This window comes from Athene cunicularia, assembly GCF_003259725.1.
Source record: "Athene cunicularia isolate RWA chromosome 5 unlocalized genomic scaffold, athCun1 chr5_part1, whole genome shotgun sequence".
In the NCBI taxonomy this organism is placed as follows: Eukaryota; Metazoa; Chordata; class Aves; order Strigiformes; family Strigidae; genus Athene; species Athene cunicularia.
In genome coordinates this window covers 3,257,124-3,275,667 of record NW_020799101.1, presented here as the reverse complement: position 1 = coordinate 3,275,667, position 18,544 = coordinate 3,257,124, and the positions used below count along the sequence as shown (strand labels likewise).

The 18,544-nt window shown below is 54.1% G+C and overlaps 1 protein-coding gene across 1 annotated transcript in view; it reads left to right on the top strand.

Annotated features, from left to right (window-relative positions):
* Nucleotides 1-18,097, top strand: part of LOC113480394 (E3 ubiquitin-protein ligase TRIM9-like) — a 36,806-nt gene extending 18,709 nt beyond the window's left edge. Inside the window, exons 7-13 of the mRNA XM_026849182.1 lie at nt 1,683-1,821; nt 7,034-7,222; nt 9,994-10,035; nt 10,734-10,757; nt 11,771-12,074; nt 13,122-13,284; nt 16,380-18,097. Coding sequence (XP_026704983.1) covers nt 1,683-1,821; nt 7,034-7,222; nt 9,994-10,035; nt 10,734-10,757; nt 11,771-12,074; nt 13,122-13,284; nt 16,380-16,442 — 924 coding nt within the window. The 3' untranslated portion in view covers nt 16,443-18,097. The remainder of the gene's footprint in view (nt 1-1,682; nt 1,822-7,033; nt 7,223-9,993; nt 10,036-10,733; nt 10,758-11,770; nt 12,075-13,121; nt 13,285-16,379) is intronic.
* The last annotated feature ends 447 nt before the right edge of the window (nt 18,098-18,544 follow it).

Here is an 18,544-nt window from a genome sequence, read left to right as displayed (position 1 = left end):
GGTATTCCACAAATTCATTTCTATGAGAGATGAGGAAAAAGGTGCAGCCTGGGTTCCAGTTGAGTCGGTGGTCGTTACCCAGCTTTGGTTCTTCCTCTGTTTGCAGAGATCTTATCAGTCATCCCAGAAATGATCCCCTCTTACCATTTGTCCTTGTGCTTGAGGGGAAACACCTGGTTTCACTCAGTCCATGTCTCCCCCTCTGAGGCTTATCTAAGGAGTTTGTCAATGCAACTGCAAGGGAGTGGGGGGTGCATCCTTCAGTACACTCCCGCTTCCTTGGCTGACATTCCTTAGCCTAATCCAAAGGCCACAGCTTGTCCTTGAGATATTCCATGTTAATGAATGTTTGAGGCATTACTTCCTTCAGTTCCTTACAGCAGGCACCACTCTAAGCTCTGGTGACGTGCACCAACCTGCAAGGAAAGGGGCCAGATTCAAGCGTTGGCTCTGGCAGCACCAGCACCCCATCGCCCCGGCAGCTCGGGCAGCGAAGCGCGGCGGGGTCTGGAGCAGGAGCGGGACAGGGAAGCTTTCCCACCTAGGAGATCTGCCTGTGCAGAGCCTCCGTCTGCGCTGCAAAGGACAGCAGGCAGGGCTTTGTCATGAGATCTGCTAATTACAAGTCAACTTTTTGTGAGCTTGGTGTTTCCGTAGCTTGTAGGCCTGTTCACCATGCCCATGTGGTGTGATCACCTTGTTTTCTTCCAGGGAATGGTCTGATCTTAACACCCAAGAGCGTTCAAAATAGTTTTCTGCAGGGGTGTTTCTGTGTCCTGGGCTCAGTCTGTAGACATTCTCTGGCAGAGCTCTTCCAGGATTCAGTGGGAGTTTGGCTGGGATTGATGCCTTGTGGCTTGCTCCAGTATGAATAGCATCTCCACCCCCTACAGAAACTGGTTTTATGGCACAGTATTCACAGAATCATGGAATCACAGACTGGTTTGGATTGGAAGGGACCTTAAAGATCACCCAGTCCCACCACCTGCCCCAGGCAGGGCCACCTTCCACTAGCCCAGGTTGCCCAAAGCCCCGTCCAACCTGGCCTTGAACCCTTCCAGGGAGGGGGCAGCCACAGCTTCTCTGGGCAGCCTGTGCCAGGGCCTCACCCCCCTCACAGGGAGGAATTTCTTCCTTACATCTCATCTAAATCTCCCCTCTATCAGTTTAAAACCGCCACCCCTCATCCTGTCCCTCCCCCTGATGACGAGTCCCTCCCCCCTTTCCTGCAGCCCCTTTCAGCCCTGGGGGGCCGCTCTAAGGTCTCCCCGGAGCCTTCTCTCCTCCAGCTGAACCCCCCAACTCTCCCAGCCTGTCCTCACAGGGGGTGCTCCAGCCCCCCCAGCATCTCCATGGCCTCCTCTGGACCCGCTGGAGCAAGTCCGTGTCCTTCTGCTGTTGGTGCCCCAGAGCTGGACCCAGCCCTGCAGGGGGGTCTCCCAAAGTGGAGCAGAGGGGGAGAATCCCCCCTCACCCTGCTGCCCACACTTCTCCTGATGCAGCCCAAAGTATTGTCAGGAAACAAATCATCGGGTCATTTTGCTGTGCTTTATACACAGAGCTCCTGAGCCTGCCCCAGGTAGCAGAACACAGCTGAACCCTGGGCACCACAACCGCCGGGAGCCGTTCTCCCACCGCTGGGACTCCACAGTGTGTGAGCACTGATTACACTTGCTTTGCAGGAGGTGTACGTGGGCAAGGAGACCATGTGCACGGTGGATGGGCTTCACTTCAACAGCACGTACAGCGCACGTGTCAAAGCCTTCAACAAAAGCGGAGTCAGCCCCTACAGCAAGACCCTGGTCCTCCAGACATCTGAGGGTAAGGCATTGCACCAGCTCCAGCCCCACGCGCTCGGACGCTGCTCACACGCGCGCGTGGGGCCCAGCCAGCACACCCAAGCTTAGCACTGCGATAAGGGAACCGCTCCGCTGGTCCTCCAGTACCTCAGCACTTCACTGCAGGAAAGCGGGAGGGGAAAGGTTATGTCAGGAGCCTCGAACAGTGTCAGAATTTCTCTCTCACCCCTTTCCTTCTTGCAGATGTTCTTTGGGGAGGTACAGTGAAAGGCATCCCGCAGAGAGGTGTTGAAAATTTGGTTGCAGCAGGGTTTGTATTACACAAAGGGAAGCTCAGATGCTTTCATTAATCCCAATTAAAATAAAACAACACTATTGCTGTTGCTCCTGAGACACTAAAGTGGCTGCACAATGCCATAACTGCACAACATCTCCAGCCCCTGGCAGTGCACGACAGGGAGCAGAGGGACCATGGAGCTGCATGGGCGTCCTGGCAGACCCCCGGGTCTACGGTCAGTCACGCCAGCAGCGGCTGCATCGTCCCAGCACTGGCAGGCACTCAGAATATCAAACACCCTCCTGCAGGTTGCAGAGGAGTTCTCCCTGTCTGACTTGTAAGTACATTTGTCACGCCAGGCACTTAATCCGTCACGGAAAATTGGCTTGCTTCTGACACGCAGGTGGAGAGTTGAGAAACAAGGCAGGAGTCAGAAGTAGCGGGCGATGCAGCCGTTGAGGAACTAACTGGCCCCCACCAGCCCATCCGCCGCCCTGTAGCCTTGCTGTCAGGCAAGAAACCCTTCCTTGGGAGTTTTCCACACTCGGTAGAATCCCTTTTTCTTACTCCCAGGCTAAAATCTCCCTTTTCCCAAGCTGTGTGAAGATCTATTTCACAGCAGCGTGTTCCTGCAGCCCCAGCTGCTGCCAGCAGACACGGTCTGGGGACAGGAGGGAGCAAACGCAGCTCATGGGGCTGCTGGTGGTGTGGAAGGAGGGTGAGAGCCTTCTTGCCACAAATTATCTCTGATGGCTTTGAACAAGGAGAAAAAAGGGTTTTCTGCTGAAAACTGGTTTACAGATGGAAGCAGAGCAAGGCTATGCAGGGCGTTTTCACTTGCTTGCCTGCACTCATCTGCAGGAGATAACTGTTCCCATTCGGAAAGGACACGTGCAAGCTTTGAACATGTGGGGACTACAGGTTGGTGAGGAGCAGGACTCACGTGTGACAAGTGGAGTGGAGAGCAAATCTGTGACAAACCCTTCTCATACGAGAAGCAGAAAACTCAAACGACAAGCCACAAAGCCTCAGCACTTCTGTCCAAGAGCTGTGTCCGTGTTTGCAAAGCTGGGCACCGGTGTCAAGGAAGCTGCAGTGTTCCTCTGGAGATCCAGGGATGGGACAAGCCGGATCCAGCCCCGCATAGGGGTGGCCAGCACTGCTCCCAAAGCCTCAAGTTCTCACCCACTTCACTACCAGGCTTCACCAGCCTTTGCAGGAGACAGCAGAGCTTTGGCTTTTCATCACATTTGTGTCTCATAAGATCCATCTGAGACACAGTTTCTTAACCAAAACCAGTTGGGCTTTAAGTCATCCCAGCCAGGAGTTTGTAGGGGGTACCCTATGACCCTTCCAGCTCTGCTTCCCCCTCATAGGTGTTTTCACTGTCGAGCCAAGCTCATCAATTGTGCAGCTCTAAAATACGAAGAAACCTGGGAAAAAATAGCTGTTCATAGTCCCAGCAGGCCAGGCTGTGCTTGGGGCCTTGGTTTGTGCTAGCAAGCAGGCTTCTCACTTTTCTGAGCATCGGCTCAAAGTTCTCTGCATTCAGCCTTTTCACCAAATGAGCTTTTGCATTTGTTATTCCAGCACAAAAGAAAGAAGGAGAAAAAGTCATATGGGCCTGGAGCATTTTCTGCTTTTAGAGGCCGTCTGCTTTTTGGACTATAAGTGAAATAAATTACATCTCTGTGCAGCTTCCAGATACCCGAGTGACTTGTTGAATAGAACCGCCTTGCACATCACAGCTCTCCAGTTAAGCTTTTATTTCTGGCCTTTAAAGCAGCATCAGGCCTTTAAGTGCTATTTTGTGTAAAGTAGGCTTAGCTTTCCCCTTCAGCCTGCTCTGCAGATTGCTGCAAAGTGTTCGTGTGGGAAGAGGGGACAAAAAAAGAGACAGGCTTGATATGAAGAGAATATCTCTCTAAACACAGCTGTCCCGCTGGAAGTGGTTATGAAAAATTCTGCTTAGAGGGTGTTATTTAAAAGCTGGCTTCTAGTCCTAGGACACAAGGTCCTTATCCACAGCCTGTGGAAGTTAACTGAAGTCTTTCTTCTGAGTTAGGTGAACAGTGAAATGGTCTGTAGAGGCTAGCAGGGAGTGAAAGGTCTCACAGGGTCTCAGCATCTGAAGAGAACAAGGATGAGAAGAGGGTAAAATTGTGTCTGCAGGCATGGCTCTGTGGTCCTGCCCAAGGTGAGCCAGGCAGCACCAACGGGAATGTCTCATGGGAAGTCAGCACCCATGCAAGCCCATGGCGTGGCACGTCATCTCCTGCTCATCCCAAAGGAAACTACATTTTCCAGCTGAGGAAATGACAGTTCAATCTTCAAAGCTGGTGCTTGGTGCCACCAGCAAGGCAAGGTGGGTCCTGTCTGGGAGAAGGTCTGAAGCCCTTCGCACATGCTGGGCCCTCCACGGCTTCCCAGGGATGAAGATCCCCATCATCAGCACAGCCAAATGGCAGCAAGGGCTGCCGTGTCCTTGCCTTGAACTGTGTCCCGTCCCTACTCGGTGTCAGGCTGTTTCACAGCAGCCCTGGAATTATCTCTTGCCCTGTCACAGCTGGTACCTCCCAGGACCGTCACGACAGGTCCCAAGGCACCGCGATGTGGGGCCTGGCTTAGCCTCTCTGTTTCTTCAGCACCTGTGTGAAGTTCAGCTGTAGGTTTGGAAATCAGTCTGGAGGAAAGTTTGCAAGGTGACCCTGTCCTTAGGTACAGACATCTTACAAAGCTTGGCTGGTGACAGCACTGCTGGGCTGCCCTCTCCTCTGCGAGACCTCAGGTCTCCTGCCAGCCTCTTCTTCTCAGGGCTGAGCAGCCCCAGCTCTCTTGGTCTTTCCTCATCCAGCAGATTTTCCAGCCTCTGGCCACTCTTGCTGCTGCCTTTGGGACCCAGTCTGTTTTCCAACTGGCGCTTTCCCATTTTTACCCTGTGGTTCCTTGGTGCATTCATGGCTGTGGCAAGAGCAGCCTCTGAAGAGGCCTCGCAGAAGCCCCAGGCTCCTGTCTGCTGGTCACGGCAGGATGCAAGTGGCCACTCTTAGGAACAGGCACCTAACGCGTGGTGGCAAGGAACAGAGGAGGAGATGTCCCAGTTGCCATGGGATTAGAGTCTGCAGGAGGGCCAGCTGCTGGGCTGCTTCTCTCTACAAGGATTTCTGAGATGGCTTCTGCGTTCCTCCAGTCTTGTTTCTTTCTATGGGCTGTTCCTCAGGGTGGATGATGGGATGAAGGACCAACTCTCTCCAGGTGGAGATGGAGAAAAGGAGCTCGGCAGTGTTGGAGGGGACTGTCCCTGCCTGCTGCCCAGGCCCAGATCTGCACTCCTGGCTGGTGTAAGGAGGTTCAACCTCCCTCCTGCCAAAACCTGATGCCCCACTCTCACCCTTCCTCAGGTCTCGTTGCCCACACCTTGACCCTTCCACTGGGCTGCTTCATGCCTTCAGCCACGCTCTCCAGCTGTGCACAGAGACATCAGTGCAGAGGAGAAGCCGTGTCTCCACCATCTTCTCTCAGCTGTTCTGAATCTCCAGCCTTAGGCACGGCTGCAGGGTTTCAAGGCAAGCCTGGTTTTGGCTTCTTGTACCTTTGGTGAGACACAAGCCTAGGAGCAGTCCCCTCTCCTGGGTTCCCAAACTTGGCCAACTCTGCCAACACCGCAAGCAGCCGCTCCCGTCCGCCTCTGCCACCCTGGGGATATGGCGAAGGGGCTTGGGCACCAGAGCCTGAGACCCCTCCCCAGCCTAGTTGAGCACCAGAAGCTTTTCTCTTCTTTCAAACCCAGTTCCTCATCTGGGGCCCAACTTTTAAGTTCCTTACCAGCTGTGGAGTGACCCTCAGCAGCAACCAGGGCTTTTTAACCATCAATTTTTGGAAAGGGGTGAACAACACAAGGAAAAATAGTCTGCAAGGAGCTATAGGAACGTAAGACGCTAGTTAGGGAGAGCCAGGAGCCCAGCTACTCTTGATGGTAGTTCCTTTCACTCTTGGGAGATGTTAGAGGGCACATCGAACCTTGAGCTCCATTTATTGACCTGTTGTGCAGTAATTTATCTAACTCGTGTCTGAACCCACTGACACTCTTTGCTTCCACAGCTGCAGAAGTTACAAAGAAATGCACAAAGAAATGTTTCCTTTTATTCATTTTAATGTGATTTCCATCTCAATCCGTTTTCACAGCTGAGACAGGGAGGCTGGGGATACAGTGCTCGGGAGTGTATGTTATTTGAATATGTGGAGGATGCTGGATTCTGTATTTTCACATTAACATATCCCTTGACAAGGCTAGGGAAGAAATTGCAGGAGGTGACTGTGGTAGCGGGGAACGGAAACTGATGACCCAAGAGGTTCCCTCTACTCTGACATTTTGCTGTGAATCACATGAGTTAAATTCTTACTGTAAGGCTCAGATGTGTTTTGACAGGTACAAAGGGATACCAAGAACACAACATCCCGAACAACCTTTGAGTAAGGTGGGTGCTTGGTGGTACTTAGGGTAATATAGCTTAGTACAGCCCTGCCAAATGCCTTTCAGCATTATCAATGGCTAGTTTTCACGCCACTAATTATTGTGCACAAAAAGGTATGAGATTTATTAAAGAACAATGGGAAGTGTGCATGGTAACTTGTGAATTTTTTTAGGTGCGTTCCTGTGAAGAGGTGCAGGACTCACTTTAAAGAAAAGCGTATTGAATTTGTCATGATGACATGGGAACATTTTGGAAGATGAAAATGTTTATTGCCGATACTGTCGGAGGCAAGGCTTTCCTGAAGGGTCTCGCTGGGTTGCACAGCACCAGACATTTCTGCTCCGCGCACCGTACGCACGCTCGCTGCCGCAAAGCAGGGTCCGTGCGTGCTGAAGCGTCTGTGCTCTGCTCTCGGGCGATGGAGTGACACCGTCCAGCAGACCCGATTTCTGATCTCTAGTTTGCATTGATCTTACGTTTAGACACGCAGTCAGAAGAACAGACCCTCCCTTTTCCAGTGCCTTTGGAAAGATCGCAGCTTCGTAGAATGAGTCCTTTCTCCTCCACCCTTAATCTACAACCCAGCTTTCCGGGGAGATCCTACTTTGAGCTAAGATCTTCGGCCCACCAGCTGAGCTTGCATTCTTCTTTGCAGTCCCTGAATTCAGCTGGTGAGCCGAGTGCCTCTGGCATTTCCTCTTGGTCTGTGCTTCTGGGCATCTCCAAAGTATTTGTTTGTTTTGTTCCGTTGTGTTTGTTTTTCCCATGACATGCAGATGGCAGGGGGAACTCCTTCTGTTTGTCAGTGGCCTGCTCCTGCCGCCGAGGGAGTTTTGGTGGCGTAGTTATCGTGGTGTTTTCATCTGTACGTACCAGCTTGGGCAGTTGTAGGCGTGGGGTGACGGAGCAGCCCAGTAACTCCTTAACGTGGGTGCTGCTCTCAGCAGGGCTGGCATGGCTGAAGCATTTTGCCCAGCTGGCTAGCAGAGCAGATCTCTCTTCTCTAGTTTGCATTGATCTTGTGTCTAGAGACAGTCAGAAGGACAGACCCTCCCTGGGAGAAACCTGTGGGGACATCTCGATGGCTTGCTTTCCCTATACAGCCAGAAAACGCAGCCTCTGCTGTGAGATTTGTTTGGTGACATTAGTTCGCTCCATTAAATCTAGACCCCTCTTAAGAAAGAAGCAAGTCTAGATGCAAGCAAGGTCTAGCTAAGGCCAGCCCACAGACCCCTTGCAGTCTGGCTTCTTAAGACCCTGAAGATGTGGCCTCTTGTCTGCTCGGCTTCGAGCACTGGGCTCGGCTTTTCCAAAACCAGACGAGATCGTATCTAAGTCTTGTTTTCTGCAGAGCAGAGGAAACCACTCCCGTGACACCTTGCTCGCCTGGCAGCGCCCGCAAGCGCTTTGCTTGCCTCCTTGTGCCCAGTCCCCGTGGGCTGCGGCGGGCCATGGGCAGTGCAGGCAGGATGAGCGACGGTGTCGGGCAGCCAGCGAAGGAGCCGCAGGCACAGTGCATCTCTCAGAGCTGTTTTCTAACCAGTCTTTGCACATCTTCCGTTGCTAAAGATCCTGGGCCCTGATTCTTCCGCCACGCTGGTTTTACACCACTCCATGGGCTCCAGTGGAGTCATTCACGGCTTCCTCTGGTGTAAGCCCAGGAAGAATGGGGGCCCCCGATTGTTTAATTTCCATCCCATAACCTGGAATGAGGAATGCCGCAGCATGACCGTTGCCAGAATAACCGGGGACCCCGCAACTTTCTTTTCTTTGTGCTTTTTATGTTTTTTTTTCCTCATCGTACTGCTGTGCGCTAATGGCTTGAACTCTTGTTTTGTCACGGACGTTTCTTACTTTGTGTCCAGTGTACCGAGATCCCCCGCGATGGCCGTGAGCAATACTCGTGTGTGGTACAGACCTCTGCAGCCGCCATCTGGGGTGGTGGGGCGAGGCAAAACGGGGTCCTCAATGTCCCGAAGATCGCCCTTGGGTGAACTCGTCTCGCGGCGATGCGCAGACCTCAAAAACTGCTCGTTGAATGGGGGCACGGGGCGAGATTCATTAAAACAGCCTCAGGAGGTGCTGCTGGCGCTCGCCACATGGTGCCAGGGCAGCCAGAGGTTTTTCCACCGACACGCACGTCAGCAGGGCGAAAAGCCTGCTCCCTCGCCAGAGGAGAGGTGAAAACTGTTTAGTGTGAGGAGGAGGAGGCTGAGGGGAGACCTCGTCACTCTCTGCAGCTCCCTGAAAGGACTTTGCAGAGAGGTTGGTGCTGGTCTATTGTCACAGGGGATTAGTGACAGAACAAGAGGGAACGGCTGGAAACTGCAACAGGGGAGGGTCAGAATGGACATTAGGAAAAAAATTTTCCCAGAAAGAGTGGTCAGAGAGTGGAATAGGCTGCCCAGGGAGGGGGGAGTCCCCATCCCTGGGGGGATTTAAGGGTTGTTTGGATGAGCTGTAGGGGGATGTGGGGTAGGGGAGAGCTTTGTAGAATCGGGCTGAGGGTTGGACTCGATGATCCCGAGGGGCTTTCCCAACCTTAATGAAAAAAACAAACAAACCAACCAAAAAAAAAAAACCAGTTGCAGAGCTAGACTAGGGGTTCGCTAAAATCATTCCTGAATACCCTCCCATGCAGTGCCAACGTAGGGCTTCACGTTGCCCTCTCCTCCTGGCGAGGATCAGCTCTTGGATCAGGACAAGCTCCTGGATCAAGACAAGCAGCCGATCAGTCCCCGGCTGCACTGTGGCTCCCAGGAGGTGTTTGCAGCCACCGGTCAGGCACAGCCCAGTCACAGGAGGATGAAGGACACCCCGACACATCCCCCACTGTGCAGCTGTAGCCAGAGCTACAGCCCGAAGCTGTTTGGGTGCTAGTGGGGGTCTGAGGCCAGGGGTCTGCCCCCAGGGACCCCCGTCCCGCTCCGCTCCTGCCCAGGCCGCACACACGGCCCAGGAGAGCTCCGTGGTCCCTCTTCACTGCACACACCAGTGGCTGCTCTTCTGTCATCAGTCCCTGTCCGCCAAGGAGTGGGTTTTAATTCAACTAAGAGTCAGTCTGGAGAATATTTAATGAGTGGCCAAGATATTCTACCAAAGCTAAAATTTCCTGCCTCTTTTTTGGAGGAATCTCCAATGATTTGGCATCCCGAGCAGTTAGCAATCAGACTTGATGCTCTCAAAGGCTGTGATAGGATCTGGCCCTGCAAGAGCAGATACCCCACACTTCCCAGAGGTGAGACTCACCAAAACGCCCAACGGTTCACACGTAAAACTCACAGGTCGTATTTGCGACCCCTCTCCATGCTCTCTGGCTTTTAATGAATCAGGCCTCCCGTGGCTGGCTGGATGCTTAGTTAATGGTTACGTGCTCGTGAGTGTTTTTCAGGTGGTTGTTGGTTCTTAGCTGTGATGTGTGAAATGTAGTATCTCTTTATAGGATGCAATTTTGAGACACAAGGAACGCCTTACTCTCAATTAGGCAAGTATATTTATTGTAATTAACTGGCACCTACTCCATGATGTTCATCCTTTTTCTTTTCTTTTTTTTTTTTTTTTTCTCTAATCTTTACCTTTTCTTTGGCAACCGAGCAGCATTTCTTGCTCATACCCTCCTTGCAGGGCACTCTCGGATGTCGTGGCAGTAGGCAAATACGGACTTGACTTACGTTGCCGTGTAATGTAAAGGCATTTTGAGTTTTTCCCCCATATGGTTTTAAAAAGAAGCCTGAAGTCAGCGCTCTGGAAGTGGCCCTGTAATTAAGATCCTCCTGCTCAAAGCAATACGTATTCCAGTTCGTTGAACACAGGCCAAATGCCAAGGAGGTGATTAACCCCTCTGCAGCTAATTAGAGCGAACACTGGTGGTAGCTGCTTGCCTGTCCCCTTCAGACTGCCTGCAGGGTCAGGGTTGTTCAGCCCCCTGGGGAGAAGGAGCCCTGTGCCCAGCTGGGTGGGATTTCCTCCTCGGGCAGCTCTCACACCGTGCCGGCCGGCCCGTGGCCGCTCACAGCCCAAGCCCGTCCTCCCTCCATCTCTCCCCACCTTTATGCAAAATGCTGAGAGGTCCGTGCGCTCGCTGGAAAAGCAGGCAAGCAGAAATTGTTTCTCGTTCCTTTCTTTACCCAACTTGACGTGCTGTTTTCTCTCCTGCATGCCTTTCCTTGGGAATGACCACAGTTGACATTAAAAAAATGGTGGCAGGTACGGAATCACCTCCATCCAGTTGCAAAAGTGGGGCGCCCGCGTGCATGTGAGCTGTCTTGTGAAACGATCCAATAAATTGATGAATAAATCTCACCCGAGTGTTTTATTTTTCAAGCCATATTTACTCCTGCAGGCGTGAGAGAGTGTTTTGTGGATGTGTCAGTTCACGTTTCAGTGACCGCTGGAGAAAACCACCTGGGGAACCGGGCTGGTGGCTTGTGAAACCCCGTGCCTCTGTCTTGTCGAGGACGTGACACTGTATCTGTCAGATTTGCAGTGACCGAGTCCCGTGCATTTAAACCAGCAGCTGTACCGAGTCGTGGAGGTTTTCGGGTGTTTTCCAGCCTTCCTATGAGCTAGCTCTTGTCTTATGTGTGGCTGGTTGCTCCTCAGGGAGGTTTCTTGGTGTGACGTAGCATCTCTGTCAATGTAGACCTTTGTGTGTGCTTTTGGTTCTCAGGACTACCAGCCCTCAAACACACACACAGAATTCCTCTGCTAATCCTCAGTCCCCTTCCCACGCTGGGCCTCACCCTGCAAACTGTTGCTTGCATGAGTAACCCTTCATCGCAAGAGTACGTTACGTTAGCTAGAGCCCGGAGACCTGGCCGGCGTCACACGTCTCATCCCTAGGGCCAGATTTTAGGAGATCATGAGGATCCTGCGGGCTCATGAACTCAGACAGACAGACAGCGGGAGGGGACGGAGACAGACACCCGGGAGTCACAAGAGCCAAACTCATCCAAATCCCGGCCCTGAAACCTCAGCCACGCTGGCAGGCCGCAGCCGCACGAGCTCAAAGCATCCCTCCATGCCAGAAGGTGCCCCCTCCGCCGGGCAGCTCCCTGCCTGCTTCCAGCCGCCACGTCAGCGGGCAGCAGCCCGAGCCCCGCCGTGCTCCCACGCTACGTGTCGGCCCTGCATGCAGCATGTGCTGTTCCGTGTCTGCTCCGCGTGGCTCGGTCGCTGCCCCCCCGCCGGACTAACCCGATGTCGTTTGTGTGTTGCAGTTGCTTGGTTTTCTTTCGATCCTGCCTCTGCCCATGCTGACATCATCTTTTCAAATGACAACCTGACTGTCACCTGCAACAGCTATGATGACAGGGTTGTGCTGGGGAAAACGGGCTTTTCCAAAGGGCTCCATTACTGGGAGCTGTCGATCGATCGGTACGATAACCACCCTGACCCAGCCTTTGGCGTGGCACGCATTGATGTCCTGAAGGATGCCATGCTGGGCAAGGACGACAAGGCCTGGGCCATGTATGTGGATAATAACCGGAGCTGGTTCATGCACAACAATTCGCACACCAACAGGTAGGCGCTCTGGAACGGGGTCTTCCTCCCAGAGACCACAGCCCAGTCTCGGCCCGTGGCTTTTCCAATGGCACCTCAGTTGCCCACACACGGCTGACATCGCTCCTAATTGCCTTTTTTAAAGGATGAGCCCTTGCCCCGAGTGAAAGACAGTCCCTGCCTCCCTGGTTCTGCCTTGATCCAATATTCCTTCCCTGCCTACTGCAACTCAGAATCACAAAATCACAGAATCATCTGGGTTGGAAAAGCCCTTGCAGCTCCTCCAGCCCAGCCATGAACCTCACCCTTACCCCAACTCCACCAGATCCCTCAGCACTGGGTCAGCCCGACTCTTCAACCCCTCCAGGGATCCCGGGGACTCCCCCCTGCCCTGGGCAGCCCATTCCAACGCCCAACAGCCCCTTCTGCACAGAAATCCTTCCTCAGAGCCAGCCTGACCCTGCCCTGGGCAGCTTGAGGCCATTCCCTCGGGGCCTGGCGCTGGCTCCTTGGCTCCAGAGACTCATCCCCCCTCTCTGCCCCCTCCTGGCAGGGAGTTGCCGAGGGCCAGGAGGTCTCCCCTCAGCCTCCTCTTCTCCAGACTAACCCCCACAGTTCCCTCAGCTGCTCCACTTTCCGTGTTGACTCTTCCCCCAAGCATGCACGTCACCACCCCCTTCCCGTTAACTCCCCCAAAGCCTCGTGACTCACGCAACAAGAAAACAGCCTTTGCATTTATCCCTGTGCCACTCGCTTTCCCCGCGGCACAGTGGGGGCTTTGAAGCTTGGGGAGAGCTCGGCATCACCTTCCTGCACCCTCAAAGGCCATTTTCTGATGGGTTGACAGGGACATGATGGCAAGCAGGGAGCAACTCCACAGGAGGCTCAAGGAGGAGGAGGTGCCCAGGGACTTGGGAGCGTGGCTGGGATGGGTGCAGGTCATGGCCTGGCTCCTGGGTGAGCCGTGAAGTTCAGCATCATCAGACCTTGAGGTCCATGGGCTGAACACTGAGCTGGGAACAGAAAGAATGTTAAGGCACAGAGATGCTCTGATCTTCTCGCCCACAGAACCGAGGGTGGGATAACGAAAGGCGCCACAGTGGGAGTGCTGCTGGATTTGACCAGGAGGACCTTGACGTTCTCCATCAACGAGGACCAGCAAGGGCCGGTCGCCTTTGAGAACCTGGAGGGCCTCTTCTTCCCCGCTGTCAGCCTCAACAGGAATGTGCAGGTACGTGCGTTGGCCGTGCTCCCTGGAATCACAGAATGATCTTGGTTGGAAAAGCCCTTGAAGCTCCTACAGTCCAACCATGAACCTCACCCTGACCGTTCCCAACTCCCCCAGGTCCCTCCCTGTGGAGCACCATAGCAGCATACTCTGTGCCTGAGCAGACTCCTAACCTGGCTGTCACTGCTCAGCATGGCTGATGCTCAGCAGCGTGGGGACTTTGTGTAGCGGGGAGGGCTCTTGTGCAACAAGGGTGGCTTAGAAAGCACCGGCGAGTCTGTAAAATGAGGACAGGCTTTCCTGCAGACGCAGCCGCTGCCTCCGGCTCCCCGCGTCGTGTTTCTCCATCAGAGCTGCTGAAGGACCAGGGTGCTCCTGCCTTCCCTGCTTGATGGGGTTTGACAACTCCAGTTTGTGATACTACCCCACAAGAGCCTCACCAGCTCTTACAGCTCTCCAAGGACCCAGGCAGGAGCATTGCCAGGGAGAAGGGCACCTTTTAAAGCCTATTTTCCTCTAGGGAGTTTCAAACCCCTCTTCTTTCCCTCTCTCCCAAGCTCTCAGCTGTCCTGTTCATGACCAAGCGGTGGCTCCCTGGGCCTATCTGGTATTTTCACCTTCCATTTTTCTTCTCACTAATCTCATCCCTGCTATCCTCTCCCCCAAGTCCCCTCCACGTTCACTAAGCCTGGCTTTGACACATCCACTCCACCACCGCTTGCACCTCCAGCACTGCACAACTGCCTGGGCACATCCTAGGCCACGTCACACACAGGGGATGACCTCAGGGTATCCAGCATCACGGTCTTCCACAGTGGATGTCAAAGCATCACCTCTGGGTGAGGGCAGAAACACCAAGCAGCCTCTCTAAATTAAGGATCCGTACCTTAGGCCGTGCTCTGCCATGCCTGTTGGGATCCAGGCTGGGCTGTGCTCCAGTACCAAGGCAGTGACAGTGATGGTACCACCCCAGACCCTGGGAGCATCCCTGCCGGAGCGTCCCAGTGTTTAATTAGGAAACATTAAAGCAGCGCATCTTCTCTGCAGTGGTTTTAGAGGTTGCTGTATTAATTTCCTGTGGTAAAAACATCCTGCTCTGTGATGGGTTTAATTCCTACCACAATCTTCTACACGGCCCTAAAAGACAAGTGCGTCTAGAGCCCCTCAGCTTTATGACAGGCCTCTGAGCAAGGCAGAGCTTAAATCCCCTGACAATGGAGAAGGCCCATGGAATGCTGAGAAAAAGCTGCTAATAAACCCAAGCCATCCATTATCCTTCAAATGTCTATGGGCAATTAGAAATGACACTAATTAGGAGGGATATAATTGTATTTTACACAAAGTTTTCTGTAAATCTGTATCTGAAAGGGGAAATGCTGCTGTTCCAATAAAAGAAGGAATTGTGCTTTCCTCCCAAATTAAAGCATTGGTGGAGGGAACTGAATTACCCACGCGCATGGGAGGGTATTTGCAGGATGTGGCCCCTGGCCTGGTCAGTCCATACAAGCAGAGCCTGCCCATATCCCTTCCTACAGACCAGAGGTTTTTCTGAGGCACAGGGAGCGTCAGGTCTCCAGTATTTCCCTTTCCCTTTGTGGCTGTGTTGCAGTCTCTGCCGCATCACTCCCCATCTCCAGGTGATGGGAATCCCTGATCTGATACCGTGACATTTCTACATACTTGATTCAGCTCTGAAGAGTCCAACTCCTCCTACAGGCACTTGAGAACTTGTGGCAGGATGGCCAAAGGTAGCTGATACATGAACAAAAGTCAATGAAAAGCAGCTTTGAAGTGAAAAAAATAAGTTGTGGCACACAGGATGTCATAGAGCCATTTACAGTGTCAGTGCTAAGGTTTCCATACAGAACGCAATTTTCTCTTATAATTCACAGAGATTAGAAAGGTTCTCTGGGTAACACAGATGAGTTGAAAGGAAGAAAGTAGGAAAAGTCTTGACCAAATTTCAGTCTAGCAAAACACTTAAGCATATGCCTAAAGTCAAACTATTTTTTTCTCCTCGGATTCAAGCAGAAGATGCAAACAGAGTAATCTCTTGTATTTCATCTCTTGGGAGGCTCTGACGCAGGCTGAACCCAGAACATAGTATCTGGTTAAAAAGCATGATTTAAATGATTTAAAATGATGCATTTTTTTAAAGAAGCCATATAGCAACCATTTATAATAACAAAAGTGGCAAAGTAGTTAGGGATGAGACAACACTTAAGTCTGAAAAGCTGTATGATATATAGGTGCCGGGCCGAGCTCCCATTTTCAGAAAATCCTACAATGGTTTGGGTTGGAAGGGACCAAAAAAGGTTGCACTTGAGCATCCCCCCCTCGCCATAGCATGGCCCTGCCCCAGCACCCTGCTGCTGCTCAGCTTCCCCGCTGCGAAGGTCCTTCCTGCCGCCAGAAATCGGCCACATCCCCTCTGCTGTACAGCCCGTACTCAGCTCGGGGGCTTCTTGGGGGTCTCCTTTTGTACAGAGCAGCTTTGCTGTCCTTCAGGCCCCTCCACACCATTTTTGTCCACCCCATTTGCAGAAAGACCCAACTGCTGCTGTGTCCCACCTCTCCGTCAGCTGGCTCTTGGATTAGTCTGGGAATATTTGGGGCTTGGTACCGCTGGCACCAGCAGTCTTGCTTCACGCCAGAGCTGCGTAGGGGATCCTGCAGCACAAACGAGTCATGAAGCTGTAAGATGGAGCCACCACCATCCTGGTGATGGCCTTTCCCACCCCCCAGGCCCCCGCCGCAGCCGGGAGGATGTGCAGTGGGGCAGGAGGAGCAGTGGGTTCACAGATTCATCTGGGTTGGAAAAGCCCTTGCAGCTCCTCCAGTCCGACCATGAACCTCACCCTGACTGTTCCCAACTCCCCCAGATCCCTCAGCGCTGGCTCAGCCCGACTCTTCAACCCCTCCAGGGATCCCGGGGACTCCCCCCTGCCCTGGGCAGCCCATTCCAACGCCCAACAGCCCCTTCTGCGAAGAAAGCCCCCCGCAACGTCTCTGGTTGCATCCTGCCTCTCCCCCGGGCACTGCCCCTGCCCTCCCTGGGGTCGGTGTGCCAGGCTGCCGTACCGTGTCTCTCATTGCAGGTGACGCTGCACACCGGCCTGCCCGTCCCCGAATTCTACGCTTCGCGCTCAGCCATGCCCTGAGGATGCTCCCGGAGCCGGCTGCCTCTTCTCGGGACCAGAGAGGAGCCAGCCCGTTCCCTCCTGCGGGACGAGGCCAGTCGCTGAGCCGCCGGGTCCCTGCTCGGCCGCCGGCCGGAGACGGGGAGGCAAAGCGGGAAGGAAGAATCTGGCTTTTGGCTGTCTCTGATCTCCACCCTCCCGCACTGTCCTGTGTGTGTGCGCTTCGCTGTTTAGCTCTTTTTGGCTGATGAAGTACCTAGGTAGCCTGAGATGTTCCTCTGTGTCCGCTTTTAGGTTTGGTTTTATTGATTTGAGTTGCGGTTTGGGCCGAGGGGGGGGCAGTTTAGTCTCGTTTGGCAGAGTGCTTTCCCCTCCCACGCCAGGGGGGTGACTGGAGGGACCCCCACCACGGGAAAGCTTTCACCCGCGCCAGCCCTGTTACTTTGCAAGATATTTTTTTCCCCCGTGGCCTTTCTTGCAGAGCGCCCTCAGTCACGTGTAGAGGTGGGTCCTGGATTACCAGTCAGTCTCCACGCCCTTACCAAAACGCCCAGCCCCTTGATCCCCCCGGCCCTGAGGCATTTCTGTGGGGCACAGGGGGGACACCACCCTGTCCCTGGGTGCTCTGGGTGCCAGCAGACCCTCAGTCCAGCACCGAGCACCCATGCAGTGCTCTCCCCCGGCTCCCCGCAGCCCGGCACACGCCACAGCCATACGCCAGAGAGCCCTCGCCCGGCTCTTTGGAGATTAGTGTTTATTTTTTTATAGTTGCCATATAAAGCCTAGCCTTAAATACTAACTGATAGTGTCCTTCTGTTCACCGGAGAATTCATTCTGCAGTGAGGCTCTTGACGGGGAGCCCGGCGATGGGGATGAGGAGGATGGGGATGGGGAGGAAGGAGAGCTGGCCACAGCCCTGCCACGCACTCAGGAATACGCACCCGCTGCCCTGCCTGCGCCTGCTGCCGGCAGCAGTTCCCGTCAGCCTCCCCCCCCCAACTTTGACTTTCTGGTAATTCCGAGGCAGGAGAGGAGCAGGAGGAGATCATGGGCGCCATGCCTGGTGCCAGCCCCCCCAGTTCCCGTGCCGAGGCCGCCTGCACACCCAACGTCCCCACACTCCGCTCGTCGCTCCCTCGCTGTCTCCCGGCGAGGCTGGCGGAGCTGGGGGAGGCGGTGGGATGGCCCCGGCGGGGTGCCAGCGTGCCCAGCCCGGCCGGGGAGCTGCAGCTCCTCGAAGCGGGGTGGGCTGGGATGCTGCGGGGGTACCGCTCCGGCAGAAAGTGTAAATAGACCGTTCCCTTCCCATGTGCCCTCTAGGACGGTCCCTTTCGTTCCCTTGTTGCTCTAGTATTAAGTTTACCTAATTTATTGGATGGGTGCTATCTTGTTGACTTACACCGAGGAGTTTCTCTCAGCTGCAGGAGAGCTGTGTTGCGGGACAACGCCGAGCAGCTCTTTGGTGAATTCCTGACGAGCCCCCGTGGCCGGCTCACCCGGGGCTCCTCTCTCAGCCGTTATCCCCCCTTTCTTTAGGATGTTCATGGTGCTTATTAGACTCCCAGTGATTGTAAGACGTCGTCCCCCTGTACTGCAATGATAGCTGCATACAGCCGCTCTACTGAAGAGAAGTGTCATGTTTGCTGTTCTAAATAAAGGACTTTTATGAGAGATGGGCAGAGCTTCCCAGAGCATCTCTGTGCCACCACAGCCCCCCTGCCATTCATCACCCCGGTGTGGGTCACCAGCACATCCCTGTGCTGTCCCCGTGGCGGCAGAGAACAGAACTCGGTTCTTGGGAGGGAGCAGAATCCCAGAATCATCTCAGTTGGAAAAGCCCCTGAAGCTCCTCCAGCCCAACCATGAACCTCACCCTGACCGTTCCCAACTGCCCCAGATCCCTCAGCGCTGGCTCAGCCCGACTCTTCAACCCCTCCAGCGATCCCGGGGACTCCCCCCTGCCCTGGGCAGCCCATTCCAACGCCCAACAGCCCCTTCTGCACAGAAATCCTTCCTCAGAGCCAGCCTGACCCTGCCCTGGGCAGCTTGAGGCCATTCCCTCGGGGCCTGGCGCTGGCTCCTTGGCTCCAGAGACTCATCCCCCCTCTCTGCCCCCTCCTGGC